General features: G+C 25.9%; 1 protein-coding gene across 1 annotated transcript; it reads left to right on the top strand.

Annotated features, from left to right (window-relative positions):
• Positions 1 to 1,167: 1,167 nt before the first annotated feature.
• LOC119668384 (chitin deacetylase 1) lies at positions 1,168 to 25,376 on the top strand. Its single transcript, XM_038077867.1, has 5 exons — positions 1,168 to 1,790; positions 12,046 to 12,206; positions 14,127 to 14,376; positions 23,454 to 23,772; positions 23,909 to 25,376. The coding sequence occupies exons 1-5, from the start codon at positions 1,739 to 1,741 to the stop codon at positions 24,735 to 24,737; spliced, it is 1,611 nt and encodes a 536-aa protein (XP_037933795.1). The 5' UTR covers positions 1,168 to 1,738; the 3' UTR covers positions 24,738 to 25,376.
• Positions 25,377 to 26,074: the final 698 nt, after the last annotated feature.

Below are 26,074 nucleotides of genomic sequence, written 5' to 3'. Positions count from 1 at the left end.
CAAGTTGTTGTTTTCAATTGAAAGAGAACTTTTTGTTATTAATAAAGATGATATTCAGCAGTTATTTGTATTTGTATGTGCACTTGAGCAATAAGAACTTTATTCTATTGAACCTTTGCTTTTTTCTGGTTCTCTGTTTTTTTGACAGTATAGTTGTTGTATAGTTGAATCATTGTTTTCGTTATACATATTCAGTAGATCAGTCGTTTGTTTTACATTACGATTCGATTTTTATTTAATTCGATGCTTAAGTTTTTGAACCAATTTTAAAAGTCAAGTCTTAAGGTCGAAAGTTAAAGTTCATTCATCCCATATATGGAGTATGTAATACTCCTCTCACAGAAAACTTTATAAATGTTTCTAAAAACTCTATTTACACTATGTCTCAAGCTAGTCAGCGTTGACTGGTGCATTTACAAAATATAATCAATACAACTAAATTTATTATTTGGTTGTATAGAATTTTCGCGTTAACATTCTAGTAAAATCTAGAGTGTTATTGGAGCGATAGCATTTTCAAGAATTAGTAAATATATTTACCAACCAGAGTTGTTTATTAATTTTACATAAGTAGAAATACAAGTACAATACATATATTATTTGTAATATGTACGTATATATACCCACACCCTATGAATTTATATTTTTAAATTTAATATTAAAAAAAATGAAGCCTAACATTAAAATAAAGAAAAAGCTCTGCAAAAACAGCAACAATGGTTGCCATTTCACTTTTATATTTATGCATCTTTAAACCTTTACCTTTACGACTACTCCATAAACAATTTCTTATTTATTTAACTAATCAATAATTAATTTATTTATTTATTTCCAACCTTTCATTACATACACATAAATTGATATTTGCGTTTTTTTCGCATAGCAACCTTTAAATTGGCTTCAACTTCAACTCTGTCATAAAGGCAATTTGCATAAAAATCCAACTGTGGGTGCAGTTGATGAGCAACTAATTAAAAAGTGTAAGTTAAATTCACCACACCAATTCTCCTCGAAATTACGTTCCAATATGCTTACCCCTACTATTTAAAGTTATTGCTCGAACTCAACATGAAAGCATTTTTTAAGTCGCACTTGCAAAAGCAGTGCAATATAAAAGCGGGTCGCTTTAGGCCACTCTCTCTCTTACGTGCACTGAAGAACCGCGGTGGCATGAATTTTGTAAATACAACGTGCGGTTAGCAAAACGTCAGCAATTTTAGACGGTTTCCTTTTTTTTCTTTGTTATAAAAGTACACTTAAAAAATTATATAAAACAATTTTAAAGAAAATAACAACTAATTCACCACAGTTGCAATACGCGTGCGCAAAAGCATTAATTTCCCCACTCAGTTGCTCGTTGGATTTCAACACTTTTAAGTAACGATCTTGCGTTTACGAGTCTCTCATGCTCGAAAAGCTCTACTACTTTACCACAACTCACCACACGTATAAATACACAACGGTGTGTGCATACATTTTTTGTAATAAAAGAAGAAAATTTTAAAACTTTGTCGAGAAGTTCGAGAAATTTTTGTAGTGCGCAGAAACAGTGTAAATGAAACTTTTAAACTGATCGGAAGGACAATTTTGCTGGGTTGCACTGTTGCCCGATCTCAGACTTTGTTTCATTTAAAAAATAAATAGTTTTATTTCAACAGTTTTGTGTATACATTTTAAAATAGTTACATTTTGTGATTTTTTCTTAAATTAGTAAAAATTTATATAATAAAAAAATAATATGGCAAAACTATTTGTAGTTTTTGCCGTTTTAGCTGTTGCAGTTACAACAGGTAAGCAGTGATATATCTTTTAAAAATATTATAAACATATCTTATAAAAAGTTTAAGTAAAATAACTGAAATTATTTTTATTCTTATATTAGATATTTTAAAAAAATATGACTTTATAAAAATACATATTAAAGTAATTAAAAACATATATTATAAATTATATGTATATATAGAGAGATTATTTACTATTGCTTAAAAGAAAAAATTAAGCTTATGTATATATATATATATAATAATTAAAATAAAGCTTAAATATACATATAGAATTTCATAATTATTAAAATAAAAAATAATCAAGAGATTTAATATATTTATATTTATATTTTTTTATTTTTTATTTCGTCAGCAAAAATTCAATTAATTAAAATAATATAAAAAATAAAATTTTTGTTGTTGTATTTCACTACTGTTCGAAAAAACCTCTTTATGTTTTTTCCATATAAATAAGTTTTTCAAAAATTCATTAAAAAAATAGACGAAAATAACAAAATTATACATTTACTGACTTTGATTTTAAAATAAAAGCAAGGTCATCCATCTAACATTTTTTAATTTAAATATTTAAATGAAAATTGCATTCAAATGAAATAATAATTGCATTAATTACTCCATATCTGGTTATTAATTTACTAATTGTTAATAACGTCAAGTTTGTAGAGTGTATGTTACTACTAATAATTATTAATTTTCAATAGATACGCTCTTTTCTTAAAGGCAACGACTTCAACTTAATTTTTTAAAGTCCTTGAAAACACCTTCTAGTAAATCATTACTTAATTTGAAATCTTTTATTCAAATATGCATTCAATAACCATTAAAGTTATTTAAAATTTATTAACTGCCTACATCAACTTCCATATAAGCTCTATTAGCTTTTACCACCTTTCAACTTAAAAAAATTTAAATTACAAATATAAGTTTTATAGAAAGATAAATAAAAAGTTTAGTAATTTATGTACATAATTCTAAAAATATATTGTTGTATATTATTTTATAAAATTAGTATTAGAAAATTCAAAGGTTTATAAAAAAAAAAATTGCAAAGATAAGTATTTAATTAGTATCTTATAGATACTAATATTTAAGTTTTAATTAATTATTAAATCATTTTAATTTTAATACAATTTTTATATTCATGAAACCAGTATAAAATGAATAATGATATAACAATGAATAATGTATAATAATAATTCTTTTGTTTTATTATATATAATTAATATAAAAAAGACAAAAGTTGCTGAAAAAGGAACGTGATCATATTAATAATACTGTCGAATAATTATTATAATAATAATAAAACTAATAATAAAAAAAAATTAATAATGAAAATAGTAACGTTAAAAATTTAAAAAAAAAATTAAATATATATAATAAAATAGAATAAAAAGAGGAGAACGAAAAAAAGATTGAAAAGAAAAATTTTTAAATCTTGATTATATTGATATTTGTAGGTTTCGTTAAGTTGAGTTCTTTTTTTTAATTTATATATTCGAATAGACTTTAGACTGAACAAGTTTATTAAATTAAAACCCAAATTTTATTTTTAATATTTTTTTTTTTTGAAATAATTCAATTCAAATTTATAAATAAAAAAAAAAAATTTAGGAAACTAATTGTTATTTAATAAAATTTTAAAAATATGGTAAAATAACGATATACAGCTTAATTGTCTATAAATTGCATAAAATTGAAAATATGTGCAGTATTGAAAATTTCAAATTGTAGATAATTAAAATTACAACAAAAATAACTTTCTAAAACGCAAAGTTATAAAAACCTAATAAAATATATTACCTTTTCAATCATTTAATAATAAAAAAAAATATTAACAATAAAAAAAAATAAAATAAGAAATTAATAAAAATATTATTGTACCAAGATTAGTACAGTAATATTAATTTTTAATTACCTTACTTATTTTATTATTTAATTGTTAGTTGTTTATCAAAAAAAAAAAAACTAAACAATTAATGGTATAATGATATAATAAAACTCATATAATATTGTGAATAAAATAATAAGGTATAATATTAATATTAATAATAATAATATAAACCAATAAACCAATATAAAAAAAGAACAATAAAAATATTTTTAATATCTTTATATATAATAGATACATAATAGTATTTTAAGTACTTTGAAAAAATATCAAATTAAAATAAATTTAATTCTTCGATTAAAGTTTATCGAATAAATTTAGTTCCCAATCAATACACATATGTAAAAGAAGTTCCATTTGAAATATCGACGTTTTTAAGATTTTCTTAAAAAGGTCTTAATAGCTAATCTAATCCATAACTTTTTAAATAATTTTACAATACCACCAGATTTATCATATTCGACCGACCCCATGTAACTTTTTCTATTCCCGAAACTAAAATTACCTCTCCGTTGAAAACGCTTTAAATCGATCGAAGCATAAAACCAAATTCGTTGAGGAAAATGTTATGTTATATTTCACATTGTTATAATACATATTTTTATTACAGTTTATTATTAAAAAAAATGAATTTAAAACGTATTATCCATCCAAAAAAATTTTATGTAAGAATAAGAATTTAAATCGCCACTTTGATTCGAGACTATTCGAAAATATGCAAAGGTTTTTAAGACTATGTCACAAAAACAATTTTCACTAAATATACATAGTTATTAACATTTAAGAAAACTCTGCTTTACTTTGATATTAACTTGTTAAAGAATCTACGAGTATATTCTATTCTATATATATATATAAATAGAAACATAACCAAAAACTAAATAAAAAACATGTATAATATAATAAACATATATACATATATAATATAATAAACATATATATATATATATATATATATATTATATATATATATGCTATATATATATATATATATATATATAATATATATATATATATATATATATATATATATATATAACTGTAAGTTATGGTGAACTGTATACAAAAAGTAAATAAACAAATACAAATGATAACATAAATAAATTATAAATTAAAAAAATTAAATAAGTATATGAAAATATACAGCAATAACGCAAAACAAGTAATAATAAGTGATTATAAAATTGTTAATAAATAAAAATTAATTGCAAGAATAAATAAATAAAAAATTGTTAATAATTAATAAAAAATTATTGAACTATATTAAATTCAATTATTTAATTTTAATAAATAAATAACAATAACATTTAAGTGTGGAAGTAAATAAATGCACTCTTTGAGAAAAATATATAAATAAACAAATACAAAATGAAACTAGTGAACAAAATACATGTATAATATAAATAAATTAAGAAAAAAAATTATGTTTACATAAATTCAAAACTAGTATAGTATATAAACAAAAATTAATTAATTAATTTCTTAAATATTAAAATAATACATTGAAATATATAAAACAGTTTATCAATAATAAATTAGTGTATAAATTAATAATAAAACAAAAATTAATATATAGTGAATTTATTAATAAATTTAAATTTTATTTAAATAAAAAAAATAAAAACATAAAATATATATATGAAATATATATATAAATAAAAACATTTTAATAAATGGATTACGATATAAAGGTTAATAAAATCAAAAAAATAAAAAATAGTACAAAAAAATATATATAAAAGATCATAAAATTAAAAGAATCAAAAAAATATTACAAATTTTATCTTTACAAAATAGCTAAATAAAAATTATGAATTTAAAAAAAAAAAGTTTAAATAAATTAATAGCTGATATGTAATTCTTTATAACAAAAAAATTTAATTAAAAAAAAAAAATTAAATTTGCGGTTTATTAAAATTAATAATAACTAAATACATTCATGTAATTAAAAATTTTTATATAGATTACTATAACTTAAAACAAAATATAACATATAAACAAATAAATAAATATGTAATATATAATAATGCATATAATAACAAATACAACATTTACATAAGAAATATATAAATAAATATTTCGTATCAATTAGAAGTTTTAAAAAATATTCTAATAAAATAACAATTAATAAGAAAAATAATTAACAACTTTTGAAGTTTTTACTTTTAAGTGAATAAAAAATCAAGATTCAGATAAATAAAAAATAAATAATAATAATTTTTTAATATGCAAGTTAAAAAAAATAAAATACATATATTTTTATATATATATATATATATATATATATAAATATTCCCTTATATGTTTAAAAATACACTAATATATCAATAAAGCGATGAATTAATAAATTCAAATAATAAATTTCCTGATAAATTAATAAATAATTCCTGGTAAATTAATAAAAAATTTCTGAAGATAACTATCAAATAATTATTATGAAATACCATATAAATACATAAAAGATTATAAATAAAAATATATAAATATATAATTTCAATAAATTAACTAAATTTATGTGTTTATCCTTTCTTTCTTTGCCATTCGAAACCCTCTAAATTTTAAAGAATAGCTTCTTTGTCATTATATGAAAGCGTAGCTTCTTCGGCGAAATTAATTAAACTTTAAATATATATAAATTAATAAATAACTCAAAACGCAGTTTACACTTTAAAATAAAATAATTTTGTTGGTGATTAAAATAAACGAATTACAACCAAAAAAAAAGCTTTAAATTTAACTTAAAATAGGTAACGTTATATATAATTGAAATACAAACAGTGTTGCATTTCCGTAGTATGTTTCCGGAAGTTAGCAAAAAGTGCAGTAAATCGATGTTGGCGAAACTGCAAAAGATACGAAAAAGTACTACACTATCTCAAACCATTCTCTCAGTAAAGTAGCACTATTGCACAGTACTTGAATAGAAAACTTTTTAAGAGTCAAGAGGCATCGTAATTTCGTGTAGTGATTGAGTGAACATTAAAAAATAACACAAAATTAAAATTTTATAAAAATAACAACAAGAATTGTCGATAATAAGTGGAAAAGCTTGTTGTCATTATTTACAGTAATTATTTTATTTTAGTGCACTTTACATTAGTTGTCCGTTCTGCACTGTTTTCAATTTATTTTTCGTGGAATTAATTGCGTCAGTAATGTAGGTTGCCATTGTCTAAAATTACTATTAATAAATTTACACAAAAAATTCAACAAAACAAAAAAAAAAAGGAAAATTATTAGCAACACACAATTTTATTAGTAAAAGATACTTTTCTAGTGAAATCAAACTTCACGAATATAAAAGCCAAACATTCATTTACCATACACTGACAATACAACATTACAACATTACCATATTACATATATTAACAACATGCAACAATTGTAGACCTTGAGAATTTGCACTGGAATTGTGTGGCAAGTTTTTCTTTACCATTTTTTTTTTTGGACAGTGTAAAGAGTAAAATTCATCTACTTTTCGTAAATAAATTTGTTTTTTATGTGAAAATTTGAGGCATTTTGTTCAACTGAAATGCAACTAAAAATCAGACCCATGCCTTTCAACTGTGACTTCGTTTTATTAGTTCCTTTGTAACCTTGATTACAAAAGGATAACAATATCTCAACCAAAGAGCGGCAATTCCAGTAAAACAACTTTCATATCCGCAGCAGGTTTAAAAATTTTATTTATGTAATTTTACGTAAGTAACGTTGTAGCCCTGATTTTGAGCAACAAACCATCCATAATGTACGAATATTACAAATGGGCTTAGTCTTGTGCCAAAAAAAGATACAGAAAAATTTAATGAAATATTTTTTTATCAATATATTGCATATTGTATCCGGGACGATGATTGATGACAAACACTAAAATATTACCACAAAAATTATTCGATTTTTTTCCTTCAACATTTTTTTTTTTCAATATCAAAGAAGTGAGAATTAATTAAGTTTAAGTTCAATTTAAATTTATTTTATAGGTATATATTTATTATTATTAAAATTTACAGTTTATTAAATGGCAATAATGTATTTTAATTTCATTTATATTAAAAATGAAATTTAAATAATAATAATAAAAAATATTACGAAAAAAAAAATCCATGGCTGACGATAAGTGTTAGATTAAGAAAGTTTTCTTCACAACTCTCTCGAAGAAAGAAAACTTGACTGACCATAAGTGTCAGCGTAAGAGAGTTTTTCTTGTTTAGTCCGTTACCTCTCTTGAACAAAGAAAACTTCCCTGACCATAAGTGTCAGGATAAGTGTAAGGATATTTATTTACTTCGAATATGAAAAAGTACGGCAATATTACAAATTCCTAGTAAAACCTGTACTGTGATCGTAGTACAACTTTTAGTCTTACAACGTATCCTAATAGAACAAAATACTTTCAAAACCAACTTCACAGCTGTAACTTAAGTCTCAATACTGATTTAAGTCATGATTGTTATATTCATTATGAGTTATGATGTTGTCATTATTTTTTTATTCGTACATAATCCAGTTTTAAGTTACGATTGTCAAATCAGTCCTCAGTTTTTCGATTGCATGCTAGAAGGTAAGCAGTGATATATCTTTTAAAAATATTATAAACATATCTTATAAAAAGTTTAAGTAAAATAACTGAAATTATTTTTATTCTTATATTAGATATTTTAAAAAAATATGACTTTATAAAAATACATATTAAAGTAATTAAAAACATATATTATAAATTATATGTATATATAGAGAGATTATTTACTATTGCTTAAAAGAAAAAATTAAGCTTATGTATATATATATATATAATAATTAAAATAAAGCTTAAATATACATATAGAATTTCATAATTATTAAAATAAAAAATAATCAAGAGATTTAATATATTTATATTTATATTTTTTTATTTTTTATTTCGTCAGCAAAAATTCAATTAATTAAAATAATATAAAAAATAAAATTTTTGTTGTTGTATTTCACTACTGTTCGAAAAAACCTCTTTATGTTTTTTCCATATAAATAAGTTTTTCAAAAATTCATTAAAAAAATAGACGAAAATAACAAAATTATACATTTACTGACTTTGATTTTAAAATAAAAGCAAGGTCATCCATCTAACATTTTTTAATTTAAATATTTAAATGAAAATTGCATTCAAATGAAATAATAATTGCATTAATTACTCCATATCTGGTTATTAATTTACTAATTGTTAATAACGTCAAGTTTGTAGAGTGTATGTTACTACTAATAATTATTAATTTTCAATAGATACGCTCTTTTCTTAAAGGCAACGACTTCAACTTAATTTTTTAAAGTCCTTGAAAACACCTTCTAGTAAATCATTACTTAATTTGAAATCTTTTATTCAAATATGCATTCAATAACCATTAAAGTTATTTAAAATTTATTAACTGCCTACATCAACTTCCATATAAGCTCTATTAGCTTTTACCACCTTTCAACTTAAAAAAATTTAAATTACAAATATAAGTTTTATAGAAAGATAAATAAAAAGTTTAGTAATTTATGTACATAATTCTAAAAATATATTGTTGTATATTATTTTATAAAATTAGTATTAGAAAATTCAAAGGTTTTTCAGTTTTTTCGATTGCATGCTAGAAGAATGTTCTCGTTGAGAATTTTTCATTCACAACGCACACATAAGCTTTCCATCCAGTCTTCTTATTTTGACCTATATTAAAACCAGAAACTAACAAAAAATGTGAATTTAAATCTCATCCCAGAAGGTTTTATGACGATATTCTATCACTTAGGACAGTTCCATTGAAAGTGTAGTCTCGATTAAGATAAGGAATCAGCTACTCTATTAGTAGCTTAATCTCAATGAAAAGTATCCTTCCTTTAAAGTTGAACATACGAATTATTTAACCTGCCGGTTTGTTGGAGTACCACTATCCGTGATTTTTGATTTGGAACTTACATGTTTTATAATAACATGTTTTATAATAAGGTCCAGCTTTATAGTATTAAATGTTATCGGTTTCAGCTTGATTATGCAGCATATAAGTAGCTGAAACTTTTGGTTTTTATTAATAATTAGGGACTAATTAATTTCATAAAAAATATCTGGTTCACAGAAATATTAATTTAACTATGACTAAGCACCCAATAAGTAACTCTAACTTTTGGTTTTTATTTAAATCATAATCAGGGAGTAACTACTTTAATAAAAAGTATCAGGTTCACACAAATATATGGCTGACCTATTTTATATAGAATTATTGCCATAAATTTTACCATAGCTAAACTCTCCATAAGTAGCCGTAAGTTTTGGCTTTTACTTAGTTAATAATAAGGGACTTTAGACTAACACAAAATCATTGCTATCAAATTTACTATGAATAGTCACAGCAATTTAGTTCCTCATCAGGGAGTACTTATTTTATAATATTTATCTGGTATACATAAATGTACGAATGAAGCATTCGATATTGATGGCCATCGTTTCCCCTTAATTTTCTACGCCACTACGCCATTGTATTATATAATATTATATTTGCAAAAAGAAAAATCCTGTTTATTTTACCTTTATATTGCTTAAGGTAACTTGTAAGGTGACTTGTTAATTTTCTCTTTTCCTCACAAGTTTATCTTTTACTTCAAAGATAAATCTATACAATGGCTGAAGTAATTATTTATGCATATAAACTTATGCTAATTGAAGAAAATATTATAAAATATTTAAATTTAAATGAATTTGCACATATTTTTCTTTTGTCACTTGGCACATTCTCGATACCGTCGTCAGTTTCCGGCCAAGATTGTGTGCATATTTTCATGACATATGCAAATCTGCTTGAAAAATACAAATTACAACACTTGACATTTTGTAACGCCCCCGAGGTGGTGACTACAAGTCACTGAGGCAATGATTAACATTTGCCATTTGCATTTGAAGACATGCAACTTTAGCTCGACTTCCAATACAGGCTGAAAGCCTCGCAACAACAGCTGTCGTCGACTGGTGCCGTGTGGCTTGTTGTTGTGATCTTAATCTCGATCAGCTCACATAATAAAATCAAACAAGTCTTCGGAGGATAGAATGCACGCTTGATGGTGGCCTTAGATTAGTATAATCGAATAAAATATAAAATTCATAAATAAAAAGTGACAAATTGAAATTTCATCAATAAATTAACATTAACATTCAAACACGTTACTCGTTCATTCCGACTTCTTCGACTTAGTCAATATATTGCATATTTACTTAGCAACAACAACAACAACAACTACAATAAAAACAGTTCTTAAATAACTGTTATGCTAATTTGTACACTTTCGTAAATGTCAAAGTAATAAAATATCTTTTCTACAGCAGATATATCAACTATATCTTCACACTGTCATAAATTGTAGACTAAGTAATTCACAATTTTTATGGAGTTTTTCGAAAAAATCCGAAACAAGTTTAAGAATTTCAGCAGAACTGCAAACAAGTTGGGAAGAATTGTTTGCTGATGTGTATGAGCTGATATGTATGTGCATAAATTTGTTTCAGCCAAAGTTGGTCAAAATTAAAATTCAAAAATTTCGTATTATTAAAAATGTTTATAATTAAGTTCAGATAAATAAATAAGATTTTAAACTATGTTAGCAAGCAAGCAGTTCGTGACTTTGCCAAATGACAACATTTTTTTCTTTGTCTTAATTGTTGACAGCAAAGTTGCTCGCTCGGTACAAACTCGTACCAGGTTCTGCCATGAAATGTGGTCCACATTACATATACGAAAAAGTGCATTAAAGTGTGCCTCGAGGTGCGTGCAGTTTTCGCATGTACGAATGTTTAAGCAGGAAGTAATTTTCAGAGCTTTTATAACGCAGAAACCTACTTTTATTTATTTTTACGCTTTGAAAACAGCAGCAAAATAGTAATTAACGTACATAAATTTTAAAATAGTAAACCCAAAATATCTTCCGGTTTTTGTTTAGTAAATAATCCATTTTTTTTTTGTTTAATTATATACGAAACCAGGCAGAATTTAAGAAAAACACTCATTAACTTAAGCATAATATGTGATTATAACCATCATAAGACTTATTTACTTATAAATACTTAGATATACTCTGTAATTTATTACCAGTTAAACGTCTAAATATATATATATATACAATATATATATATATAAATATCACTTATAATTAAAATCTTTATAGTTAAGTTTACATATCATTTTTTATATATTATTTCGCATATAAGCAATTTAATTTTATTTTAATAATTAATTAAAATCTGATAATCTAACTAAGCAATTTTATAAATACTATAACTTTATTAATTAATTTAAGCAGAATAGATTTCAAAAATCACATTGTACCACTGCCTTTTCCTGTATTAATTTTCCATTTCTTAATTTTTTACAGTCGCCGCTACAGATCGTTTTAAACGTCAAGCCACAGAAGAACCAAAACGGGAAGAATCCTTCGAAAAGGAGCTTTGCAAAGATAAAGATGCTGGTGAATGGTTCCGTTTGGTAGCTGGTGAAGGTGACAATTGCCGTGATGTTATTCAATGTACATCATCTGTAAGTACTTTTCTTCTCAGTTTTTTAAGAAACACATTACGGTACATACTTAGTTTTTTACCATAACTTTAACACCATCTGAACTTGTATTAAGTGAGCAATTAGATCATCCAGTTTAAAATCGAATTTAATGTTAGGGCTTCTTCTATATAAATTTGATAAACAATAGACGCAGTTTTATAGACAATTAATATTTGAATTCGTATAACTATGATCGGTTTTTGTTAGATGTTCAGTTATGTACTCATAAAATCCCAAAATGCTCACAGATGCATTAATTGACCTTCTTTTCATCCAAATATTAAATAATTTTGACAATACATTAATAATTGTCCAAATACATTAATGATTGTAAACATTTCTTAACATTGGAACGCAATTGCAGTGATGTTTGAATAATATTTGAATTACTTTGGTAGTGAAGGAGAGATCATTTGAATGATCATTCTTTTAAACGAATACCTACTTTTTAAAAAATCTTGTTTACTCTGTACCTTTTCTTATAGATTGTCCCTACATCCAACTAATCAATTTATTACACAAGTATTTAAAACCCATATATTCGTAGAGAAAAGTTCTGTGTTATCACAGAACAACATACAACTAATTAATATCAATATTGATAATGCAAAATACATCAAAATCATTATTATTAAATCAAACACTCAACTTTTTCATATTACTAAGTAGTCTTACTTTGTTGTTGATATCCCATTCACACAAACAGTTATTAATTATTAGCTAACAAAATTTTATTTTTCAATAATTAACTTGTGGCAATTAGTTTATTATTCACTATCCATTTAAAGAATTTAGAATATAATCGAAGTCTTATACAGCACAAGATAACAACGTTTTTATTGCAAATTTATTGTTTTTTTTTTTTGTATATTAGTCTTGTGCTTTTAGTGCTGGTAGGCGTTATATCCATAGAAAGACTTTCTATCAAATATAAAATACAAAAAAAAACATTTATTTATATAACTGCAATGAGATGAAGGAAGACTCGTTTGTAAGACATCATCTTTTGTCACAAAATCAGACATGATTTTAGCTTCATCTTATAGTCTTGACCAACTGATTAAGAATTCAGTATAAGTAGGTTCTAAATTTTATTATTAATGAAATGTGGTTGGTTGGTTGCAGTGGCAAGCCATTGTATAACTTCCATGTACCTCAATTAACACATTTCTCGCAAGAGTCCATAGTATACAAGAGTGGAAACTAAATCCATCCCATCGAATTTATATAATTTAATAGGTCCCTTGTCTTCACCGATAAACAGTCTGATAGACTATAAAAGAAGTATCTTCCTAAAAACATATTTCTTCTGGATGCCAACGCTGGGCATAGCGAAATATAATATATAATATATGTATCATACTGCATGTATACTTGATATTTAATAAGCTTGAAATTAACTTGTCTATGCAATTTCTATATGTCTATATTTTTAATTAAACGTATTTTATCTTGAATAAAACTTTTTATTGAACTAAAAAAAATTTATTTTAAGTGATTCACAATATATCCGATCGTTTATTTTTTTCATTGTTATAGTACTTTCAAAATAATGTCAGTCATATTGAAATCTGATAACTATATATAGCTTCCTGAATTATTAATTTTATTTAAATTTTAATTAAAAGTTTGCCAACTTTTCATCTGCCTATTTTATTAAATGGGATTTAAATTTTAATTCAAATGCGTTTTATAGATAGATGTTTAAAAGAAAAGATCGCATTTTTAGAACAGGAAGATATTGCAAAAGAAAATCATTTTTCTCCTAGAGAATTCATAAAGGTTATGTATAAAGTATATAAATTAATTAAATTGCTTTGATATGTTTTTTTGTTTTGAATTTTTAAATTTCAATCCCAAGTAATTCAAAATAATTTATTTTTTATTGAAATATTTTAGGGTCTTCAAGCTATTCGTTGCCCAGCTGGTTTATATTTCGATATTGAGAAGCAAACCTGTGATTGGAAAGAATCAGTAAAGAACTGTAAATCAAAGAACAAAGAACGTCGCGTTAAGCCTCTCCTACATACCGATGAGCCACTCTGTCAAGATGGTTTCTTAGCTTGCGGTGATGGTAACTGCATTGAACGTGGACTTTTCTGTAACGGCGAAAAGGATTGTTCTGATGGTTCAGACGAAAATACTTGTGGTAAGTTTCTTTGCCAAATTTTTTTTTAATGTTATTTATAAATTCAGTAACTAAAAATAGCATTAACATAACTAAAAATAAATAATGGAATTTATAAAAAATAAAATATAGTAAATAAAAAACAAAAAGCACCTGTATTTACTTTGAACGAAACTAGCACACCAAATACGAATAATGTCATTTGTTACTGAAAATGCCACTGCAGTTAACATGGATGTGTCACACAAGTAAACACATTTATTTATGTCAAATATATACATAAAGACATGTAATGTAAAAGTATATATATTTTTATGGATATATAAATATATGTCTTCAAAAGTTTTGCTTTTGGATATTGTACGTCATGCACTCAATACGTAAGAAAAACCGGAATTCAATTTCCCAACGTAACTCGAGTCACATTGCCAACCTATTGATTACAAGCACTTAAGTGGCCCAAAATGTAAGCATACATACTCGTGTAGTATATATAAATAAATGGTAAATGTGAAGACATACATAGATATATATGCAATACAGATAAACTTAAAATAGACTGTTGTAAAAGATTCGATGTATCGTAAAGGAGACCCAAATAAAAGACTCGAAACCATCATTGGACGCGCATAAATATATTTGCTTTACGAGAGCTTAATACATGGCATGTGGCTGATGGAAAAGTTGTTTTGCATATCGATACTGACATTGTTGTTGTGGAGCCATAATAACATATTACCTTAATGCCACGAAAAGAGGGAACCAAATCTGCTTGTGGATATGTATTTTCGTACAATACCAGTTTGAAGATTGCAACAAATATTTAAGCTCTTTTTGCCGCTGACGTCGTCTGTCTGCATATTTCGTTATAACCTGCAAAGTAACTCATACTTCTTTCCAAAATTTGCACAAATCTAAACAAAATAAAAACAAAATTTGAAAATTTGAAAAAAACCGCAAAAAAGATACATTTGCAACAATAAATCATTAGCAGAAGTGAAATTTCATTGCAAATTTGCATGATTATAGATATTATTTGGTTACTAAATTGCGATATTTGCACAGAGACTTGCAGAAATCTATTAGGCAAATTTTAAATACCGCATGCAGTAGAGAAGGAAAATACTGCAGTTGCTTTAAAATGCACAGAAAACGAGTCATACAAGAATTTTACTTGAGTATTTCACAGATTGTTTATTTAAACAGATACTTCGACTTAATTTGATTTATCTGTAAAGACGTGCATTGGACTGCTCAATGCAATACATTGTACTTACGAAATCACTTTCAGACAGAATCTTAGCTGAGCATGCTTGATTTATCTAATCGTCATTGACATAACATTCAAGACACAAGAAAACCTTGACTCAAGTTGATTTGAGATGCCAGTTTTGTATCTAAAGCAACAGTTTTACTAATTGCTATGCACTCAGTCAAATGAATATAAGCAAGACTTATAGATTGGGTTGAATTAAAATTAAAAAAATTAAAAAATTTATTAATCAATAAAACTTAAGAACAAGAGATACAAGTACAACAATATTTGCACGACTACTGTCGTGCATATATAGTTTGCGAGTACGACTAAAATGTTATATGTAAATTATTTAAATATTTTTAATTTACCTAAATAGCATTTATCTGCAGACTTTGAAAATTTTATAAGTATGTAAATATAAAAAAAGAGTTATGTTAAGGACCAGTTAAGTACACTTAAAGCAACCGGAAACAAAAGACGCACTTAAAGTTTTAAAGCCACATAAACTATATCTTAAAATAAACTTCAAATTAACGCATATCAATGCCTTCAAGTCAGCCAAATGTAAATTTTATTGTATTTAAATAAAAATTCACGTAATCGTCTTAAAAAATTTTTTTTTACTAATTATAATTATAAATTTATTACACAAAGAAACAGTTGGGAAAAAAACTTAATGTTATATCGACATTTGTTAACCTTGGACTCTAATTTAACCAAATAAACTTTTAACAACAAAAATATTGCAATAAAAAAATGTGCAAAATAGCTTACATAATCAGCTTAAATTATTTATTATTAATACTTAACAAAAACTAAAAACATCACAAATAAAAAAAAGAAAACAAAACACCAAATATCTTTTATAAAATAAACAATCATAAAAATCGAACGAAAACCACAAACGTAATTTACAAAGAAAAGATACCGAGATACCGACGCGACGTCTTAAAACGTGAAAGATCCACAAATTATGAAGTAATCTTTTCTTTTCTCTTTCAATTTAATTTTGTTTACAAGTCGTGAAATATTAACCAGAAAAAATAAATAAATATATATATGTATATATAATAAAACCAAAAAATCAACACTCTCGTGATGGCTCACATAAAATTATTAATTAAATCGAACAAAGAAATCTAATATTTTAAATTATTATATACAATTTTTACGATTATTTAAACATATTATTCAATCTGTCTTAATTTAATATTTTTTCTTTATAAAAATAATTAAAATTTCTTAATAAAAAAATCTTAAGATCCATTTTGCTAAAGATTCAAGTATGAGTCTATCTCGAATGAAAAACGAGACGTATTTAGAATCTGAAAGTGAGACCTTCATACTGAGCCTTGTTTTAGAATTCACAATTTGTTATAGATAATTATATTACCTTACTCTAAATTTATGATATTATATATCATAAATCAGGCTCTATAAATAGACGTCTAATACTTTTTGCCATTCATAGTTGCTAAAAAAATTAAATGCAAATTACGTTTATTACTCTATTTTTGTATAGAGTAACTTATTAAAATGGGCTCATGAAAATAAATGAACTTTCAGATATTACTACTACTATTTTTAGATTTGTTATTAGAAATAGTAATATCAGACCATAAAATATAGAATCAGTCTGTATAAATACTCATGTTAAACTTATTGTAATGCAGTGGTCCTCTAAAAACTACATTAGTCACTCTATTTCTGTCCTAGTTAATTCTAGTAAAATTGTGAAAAATGTTTCTAATAGTTTAAGTTCAAACTTAAAAAACTATATACAGTAAAACATTCATAAGTCGAAATTCTTTAACTCTAATTTTCTATAACCTGAACTAAATAAAGTGCAATAGGGTTTAGAGAGCAAATTACATACAATTACAAAAAAATTCTTTAACTCGAAGTCTCCATAAATCGAACCTTTTGCAAAATGGTACTTCAAATTATAAAAGTTTGACTATATATATATATATATATATATATATACATTTGAAGAATTACTTTCAAACTATTACAGTCAAATGTGTACCAAAGTTTTCTTTATCGTGTGAGAGATACCTCCAAGCATTGCATCTCTATACGCCACTTTAGTGAAATTTCTATTATTCGTCATTAAATCTTTCTCTGTAATATCAAATCACTTTTTTCTGGTGATCCAGATAACGTAACGTCAAGATACATTTCTCATTGTTATGGTAAAGTTCGGTAAAGCGTAGTGACGAAACAACAAAACATATTGTAAAATGGCTTTCAGCTATATTTTAGCAAATTGTTTGTTGCTGTTCAGTGACGTTTCTTAATGTGATTGGACTATATTTCTATAATCAATATAAGTATAAAAATATTGTCTTAATAATGCAGATAACAAACTTTTCACTTTATTCCTTAATTTTCTTTTTCTATTTGCTACTCTCTCTCTTATTCCTTACTTACTTATTCCTTATACCGGCGATCTCTGGGAGATCTACTTAGGCTTATTGGTCCTTGGTATAAGTTATTCTTTACTTAACCGGCATAATAAATATATTGCTAGATATATAACATATAAATGCTTATTTATTATACTATATGTGAAGAAAAAAATCGTCAGTAAACCGGACAATTCGTGGAAAACAATTAACTCACAACACCTACTTTAGACACACTTCTAGGAAGCCACCTATATTTGTTAAAAAAACTGGATAACCCTAGGTACATAAATAGCTCACAAGACCTTGTTGTATTACTTCAGACACGCTTATAGGAGACGCACTGTCCCATATTTGCTACCTATTCTTTGTACACTGATTGTATATAGGGGTAAACAGCATTGCACTTTGATCGTGAAATTCTATTATTCACGATGTCATTACTCTATGGACCTTCCTCTCATTATAAATTATTACTTTAGACGTATTCTTAGGGTGTAGGCACTGTCGCATGTACTCAACCTTAGCTACGCCCATGAGGATTTGTCATTTGGTCGAAAAGAAGGTTAACAAAGACTGTTATGGTTACTGAAAACACTATAAATATATAGAAGCTTATTAAAATACTTTATATAAATTTTTAAGAGATATAATTTAATAATTGTATAAAAATTATTTTAAACTTAAAACCAAAAAAAAAAATTTATATTTTCATTAAAAAAATTAATTTAACAACAATCAAAGTTGGATACTTTGTGACGCATTGCCGACAAAGCGTTGCTTTAGCTCCGCAAGAAAAAAAACTGAAAATTCTCAGCAAAAAATGTTCGTACATGCAAAATATTTAATTGAATTGCCATCAAAAAAGTTAAGAGATAAATTCCAAAAAAATCAAAACTATTTTAAAAATTTATAAAAAGTGAAAATTTTAATTGAAATCGAACGAGAAGGTGAATAAAGTTTACACTTTTTTTTTTGATTTTATTTTTCCATTAACTTTCAATTGTGCTAAAGTAGGTTATCAAGCAACAGTGCGCAGCTTTAGCAGCGCAATGCACTGTAGCACAAGAGTTAACAGCATTAAGTGGCACAGCGAATAAAGTTACTAAAGCTTAACAGAGTTTGGTCTGCAAAAAACAATAACAACACTACTAATAACAACAAAATAGTAGCAACAGCAACACCAACAATTACAGCACCAATAACAAAACGAAAAATGTAAAAGAAATAAAAAAAAGCATCATTACAATAAGAAAAAAAGGAAAAAAAAGAATTGGTAAAAATCACAGTTGAGAAAAAAAGCTACACAGCAACAGGCACGAGTCAAAAGCCTGTTACCCGGGATTTGCGTTTTGTTTTTATTGCTTTTTTATTATTTGTTAACATTTGTTCCACTCCCCATGCAACACTGCTTTTAATGTTATTTTTATTATAAACATTTATTTATTTCTCCTCAACTGAATTTCAATGAAATGTGCACAAGTTGTTATGTCATCGAACCGGTCCGCATATACTCGTAGTACACAATGTACGACTAAATATATGTACATGCCGATATATAATATATATTTATGTTTATAATATTAAACCTGTACCTGTTCGGTATTTGGTTTAATTATTTTATTTATTAATAACAGTTTTGGGTAAATTATATACTATAAAATTTGGTTTTTTGGATGATCTTTAAATATCATTGTTGACATTAAATAAATATTGTGTAGAGCGAATGGTTGCAACCATTAATATAACATGATATTATCTATGTATTTAATATAAATTTTAAACAATAAAAATGCAATAATATATTTAAATATATGTAAATCTTCGGTATATCTTCTACTAATTTCATAAAACCATTTTTTTTATATTTTTCTAAAACAAAATATGTATTATTTTTTATTCTTTTCTTCCAAAATTAAACAATAAAGTTGCTATAATAAATTTAAAAATACATATTTCTTCGGTTTTACTAATTTCATAAAACCATTTTTTTTGTTCATATTTTTCTAAAACAAAATATTTATTATTTTTTACTCTTTTCTTCCAAAATTTAACAATAAAATTGCAATAATAAATTTAAATATACATATTTCTTCGGTTTTACTAAATTCATAAAACCATTTTTTCTTATATTTTTCTAAAACAAAATATATTTTATTTTTTATTATTTTTTTCCAAAATTTAAAAAATACTTTTTTTTATATAAAATATTTATTATTATTATTTTTTTCCAAAATTAAAAACTTGGTTTTCGAAACAAAAACAATAAAATAAAAATTATAACTTTTTTATGAAATTTAAAAATAAAAATAATTTTAGTTAACATTTTTTTAACAGTCATATCGGGGCTTACATTTTTTTATAAAGCTGTTAACTTATTTCTGTTACTTAATAAACATTTGATTAGATAAAAATTTGAATTTTTTATATGACTAAATCAATATAAAAACTTGGTGTGATATTCACTTACGTACGCACGTTTGGCAGGATGCAGCGTTTTTAATTTATGCAGTTTAATTTCTAAGTTGGCAAGCGGCGCCAATTCGCTCAATTTTAATAAATATTAATAATATTTATAATTAATCGCGTTTTAAATTATGCAATTTGGATGTCTGTAAAGATATTTCAATAACTTCCTGACAAGGAGAGAAACTCTTTAATACCAAACTTGAACATAATTTATAATAAAAAATTGCATCCATTAAATATTAATTTATTAACTTAATGAACAATTAATATACCAAACACCTCATGAATAATGTGTAAATAGTGATGTGAATTATTTTTGCAATAGGTTATTTTTTAACAAAGATCATAGTCATCCTAGAGTTTCTTAGAACAACATAATAAGTTTAAATGATAGCTAGAATTCCCGCAATAACTTACAATAATTAAATAAACTTTTTTTATATGGAAGACCTTTAAATTGTCAATAATTACATCTTTTTGTATAAAATCTATTACTCACATTTAAAAACGCAAGCTGCTATCTATGTAGACCATCAGATATATTGCACTAAAATTAGTTTATAAATACTTTTATAGTCTGTTGAGCTTAAATTTATTGACTTCGTGATTTTTTAATTGCTAATATGTCTTTATTGTAATATTTTCTGTATTTCTACTGTTTTCTACTAAAGAACAGTATACTACAGTATTACTGCAATAAATAAAGCAACCTCTCAACATTCCAATAACATTCCTTTAATTAAAGGAACAACTGCAACAAATGGCAAAAGACCGAAAACCAAGTTTTTATAATGTATTTCTTGCTTATAACTTCTAAAAAATATTATTCTGAATACCAGTAACCAATATCTATATTTCATCGTATTTCGGTTTTTACAGAATAAATGTTTTACTTCACGAAAGGTTTCTATAAAAAGTTGTCATATAATTACCGTAAAAAATATTGTACTAGGTCCCAGTACTCATTATCTCTTGTTTGTCAAGTTTCGCTACAAGTACCAGAAGTATTTAAAAACGTTCTTTTTTAAACATATTTCCAAGACCTTAATTTAAAACATTAAAGCTTTCTTCTACATCGTTTACACAGAGCGTTATGTTAATATTTTGAAAGTGCAAAGACATGGTGATGAGAACTACCAAGATAATTGACAAATAGATACATAGGTATTCTTAATCAATGTTAAAACCGGATGTTAAAAATCAATTTAATATAATTATTCTGATATTGCAGTTAAATAATATTAAAGAAATTTGGAGAACTGTTTCACTTACATTATATACCATATATAATCGTTTTAATAGTGCTTGTAGCACAGAATTTCCAAGTTAGGAGTCATAAGTATATATCCGATCTTTTAAAAAGTCAAAAGTAATTAGAAAACTTAAATGATAAATATAAATAATAAATAATAGTTTTTATTTTATATTTTAATTGACCAATTAGCCCGCTCAAACAAATTACTAAAAATTTTATAATGACAATTCATTAATTTCATATCTAAAAATTTAAACTATCAGTCGGTTTTTTTATTGATATCCTCAAATGAGAATAGAATAATTAATAATGGAAGAATGCAGATGTGCACGGAAATTTATTTAATGTACCACTAATATATCTGTCGTTCATATCTTGAATAATAAAATTGTTGAAACTAAACAACTTCAGTGTAAGCTTAATTTTTCACTTTCATATTTGACAAAACACAAAGCAATTTTTAAGTGTATCTTAAATGAATTTTTAATTGTTTTGACAAGACTTCTCATGCTTCCAGCAACAGTTAAAATTCATCAAATCCACAAATGCGCAAAGTAAAAGTTTCAAAATTTCGCAAAATAAAATACATAATAAAATATAAATAAAATGTTACAAGTGCAAGATAAACTAAAATAAATAATATAAAAACCGCAAATTTTAAAACACTAAACTTAAATGACAAAATACTTCTCTTCAGCAACATATTGGGCACATCAAGATTTCAATCACGTCAAATTCGAAAATCGAGAAAACACTCACCAGAAGTGAATACAACGTCAAACGGGCTAAATGTGACTCTAACGGCTTTTCTTAATTATAAATCGTACGTTTCAGTGAAAAAGGCGAAACAATTAACAACTATAAATGGACTAAACGCTATTTCGGAAAAGAAAACAGTTAGAAAGAGCTTTTCAAACGTGCATGTCTAATGTAAATGCTTTAAACATTTTACCTACAAAAATCCAACTGAACTGCAGACCGTCAAAAAAAAAAGAAATATCAAAAACAGCAAAAATTTTAAGTGCAAAACACGCACGTCTTTTGTTTACGACCAATCGATGGGGTCTTCAGAAACGTGTACCGCGGAACTCGCTATTACTCATTCATGAGCTACATGGCTCCAAAACTGATTTCGTTGTTGATTCTTCAATTGTGGCTCATAAAAGCGTAATTTCCATTCACTCGGTGTTTCATTTTTCTTTTTAATTTTGTTTGTTTTTTTTTGTTTTTAACAAATTGTTTTAGTTTTTCGATTTTCCATTTGCTTGAAATCTGAATTTTAATTTTTCCGGTAGTTCAATGACATTTACTTGAGCCGCCTGGCATTTACACCGTTACTCGAGCCACAAACATAAAGCTGCATGCAGTTAAATGCAAGAGCCATTAATGAATTTGTAACAAAAGTTCAACAAACTCGACTTTAAGTGTAAAAAACAAATTATGAACGGTTTCAATATGAAAAACCTCAATTGCTCTTAGCCAGCAGTAATTATGCAAATACATCACAGCAAATACATCACAGTAAAGGCATTTACGAGTGCTGCAATTGCAATTGGGAAACTGCATGCAACTGTGAAGTGAAGGGATTGTGCTCGTCTGCATTAACCGTGAAAGGAGAAATTAGCTTTAAACGTTTTTATTTACTATATAAACATTAACTTGCATAAAATAAATTTCATGAATTAAACATTTCTTCTTTCATTTACAGACATTGACAATGATCCAAACCGTGCTCCACCTTGCGATCCTGCTGTTTGTGTGTTGCCTGATTGTTTCTGCTCAGAAGACGGTACCGCCATACCCGGTGATTTGCCTGCCAAGGATGTGCCTATGATGATTACAATCACTTTCGATGATGCCATCAACAACAACAACATTGAATTGTACAAGGAAATGTTCAAAGGACGCAAAAACCCCAACGGTTGTGACATCAAGGCCACATATTTCATTTCACACAAATACACAAATTACTCTGCCGTGCAAGAGACCGCACGTAAAGGTCATGAAATCGCCGTACATTCCATAACGTAAGTATATAATTTTCTTGAATTTTTCGTTACATACCAAAAATATTTTTTGTTTTCTTTTATTTATTATAAATTTTAAATTTCTGGTTTGAATATTTTTCTTATTTTTTTTCTTATTATTTGATTCCACTTTCAGCCACAATGATGAAGAACGTTTCTGGTCAAATGCCACCGTTGACGATTGGGCCAAGGAAATGGCTGGTATGCGTATTATTATTGAAAAATTCGCTAACATCACCGACAATTCCGTTGTTGGTGTACGTGCTCCCTACTTGCGTGTTGGTGGCAACAATCAATTCACTATGATGGAAGAACAGGCTTTCTTGTATGATTCCACAATTACTGCTCCACTTTCGAATCCACCACTATGGCCTTACACTATGTACTTCCGCATGCCACATCGTTGCCACGGTAATTTGCAAAGCTGTCCAACTCGCTCACATGCTGTTTGGGAAATGGTCATGAATGAATTAGATCGTCGTGAGGATCCAAATAATGATGAATATTTGCCTGGTTGCGCTATGGTTGACTCTTGCTCAAACATCTTAACTGGTGATCAATTCTACAATTTCCTCAACCACAACTTCGATCGTCATTATGATCAAAATCGTGCTCCATTAGGTCTATACTTCCACGCCGCTTGGCTCAAAAATAATCCAGAATTTTTGGATGCCTTCCTTTACTGGATCGATGAAATTTTAGCTAATCACAATGATGTCTACTTCGTTACCATGACACAGGTCATACAATGGATGCAAAATCCACGTACAATCAGTGAAGTTAAGAACTTCGAACCATGGAGAGAGAAGTGCGTTGTTGAAGGCAAACCAGCTTGTTGGGTGCCAAGCACCTGCAAATTGACTTCCAAGGAAGTTCCCGGTGAAACTATCAACTTACAAACCTGCGTGCGATGCCCGAATAACTACCCATGGGTGAATGACCCAACGGGCGATGGTTTCTTCTAAGTCAGCGTATAGCAGTTTTTTATTTCAATTTAGCGTACTACTTATATATTTCCATATATTTTCTGTACTACTCTCACAAATCTGCCTACAACTTCTGGTTTTCAAGCTCATTTTTGTAAATATAAATTTACTCTCAAAATCTACAAAAACAAAACTTATGTATAATCTACTGTGCTGCCAATCACTCAAGTGCCCCTTCATAGTATTTGAGTACTCAATTTATTAATTTTATTTTTTTAATTTTTTAATTATTTTTTTATGTCTCCAAATTCTAATGTTCTAAAACAAAAACAACAAAAAATTAATTTTATTAGTTTTCCCTCAATTATTGAAGACTTTTTGACTGACTTTTGGGTCGAAATATTGGCCAAACATTCGATGTCCATATTTGCCACTCGAAGTCGTTACTGTGTTAATATTTTTTTTATATAATTGAACAAAAAACAAAAAACAAAAAACAAAAATCTTTAAAAAAAATTCTTTTCAAAAAGAAATTGTTTTAATTTGTAGTAATATTATTGTGCGTATATTTAAATATTTTTTATTACATAATTTTAAATGTAAAAGTACTTTAATCGATTATCAATTTATATGATATTATAAAAAATAGAATATATAAATTGTAAAGAAAATAAAAATTTACTTTAAAAACTATGAAATTTGTTTTAATCAAAAACCCCAACTATGTAGTATAAGTGATTGAAATTGCTTACTACTTACTAAAGATTTTTAGTAAGTAGCTCAGTTTACAAACCACTTTATTTATAAATAGTTTATTTGTAATTATTTCGCTCACATTCTTTAAGTCGCAGTCATTCAACTCATTCAAAAGCTATTCGTTTGCTTGCTATTCATATCTCATTCAATTCGTTTTTATTACATATAACGCAACAACACATGATTATGTGTGGTTGAATTGTTAACACAATATCAACATATTCTAATATATTAGTTGACATATATGGGATATTAGTTTTCGTGAATCTAGTTAGGGTTTCAAGACCAAAAACTTAATATTTTACCAGAGTGGTGATATGTGGAGAGCAACCCTTCGGGTTTCAACATCAAAAACTAAATATTTTACCAGATCAAACGTTCGAAATATGCCGATAGGCTTACCGTCAATAACTAACGTCAAAAGATCGTATTCTGTCATAAGAAGAATACAAACATTATCAGTAAATGAATTGGGCCATCATAACCTGAAAGAGGTCACTGTTCATTGAGATATTATTGTTGAATCGAATTGAAGTGACTGAATGTTAATGGTTAAAAAATATAGAATATTATTTCTATAACTATTCTTTGATGAGTTTCTCAATGCCTTTTATATTTAA

Source organism: Teleopsis dalmanni, chromosome 1 (genome assembly GCF_002237135.1).
Source record: "Teleopsis dalmanni isolate 2A chromosome 1, ASM223713v2, whole genome shotgun sequence".
NCBI lineage: Eukaryota > Metazoa > Arthropoda > Insecta > Diptera > Diopsidae > Teleopsis > Teleopsis dalmanni.
The sequence above is the reverse complement of the archived record's forward strand: the minus strand, read 5'-3'. Positions and strand labels throughout refer to the sequence as shown.

Excerpts from the sequence above, each read along its gene's own strand:
- LOC119668384 (XM_038077867.1), top strand. The coding sequence starts at position 1,739 with ATGGCAAAACTATTTGTAGTTTTTGCCGTTTTAGCTGTTGCAGTTACA. Across the intron at positions 12,207-14,126 it reads TTATTCAATGTACATCATCT|GGTCTTCAAGCTATTCGTTG; the intron begins GTAAGTACTTTT and ends GAAATATTTTAG. Across the intron at positions 14,377-23,453 it reads TTCAGACGAAAATACTTGTG|ACATTGACAATGATCCAAAC; the intron begins GTAAGTTTCTTT and ends TTTCATTTACAG.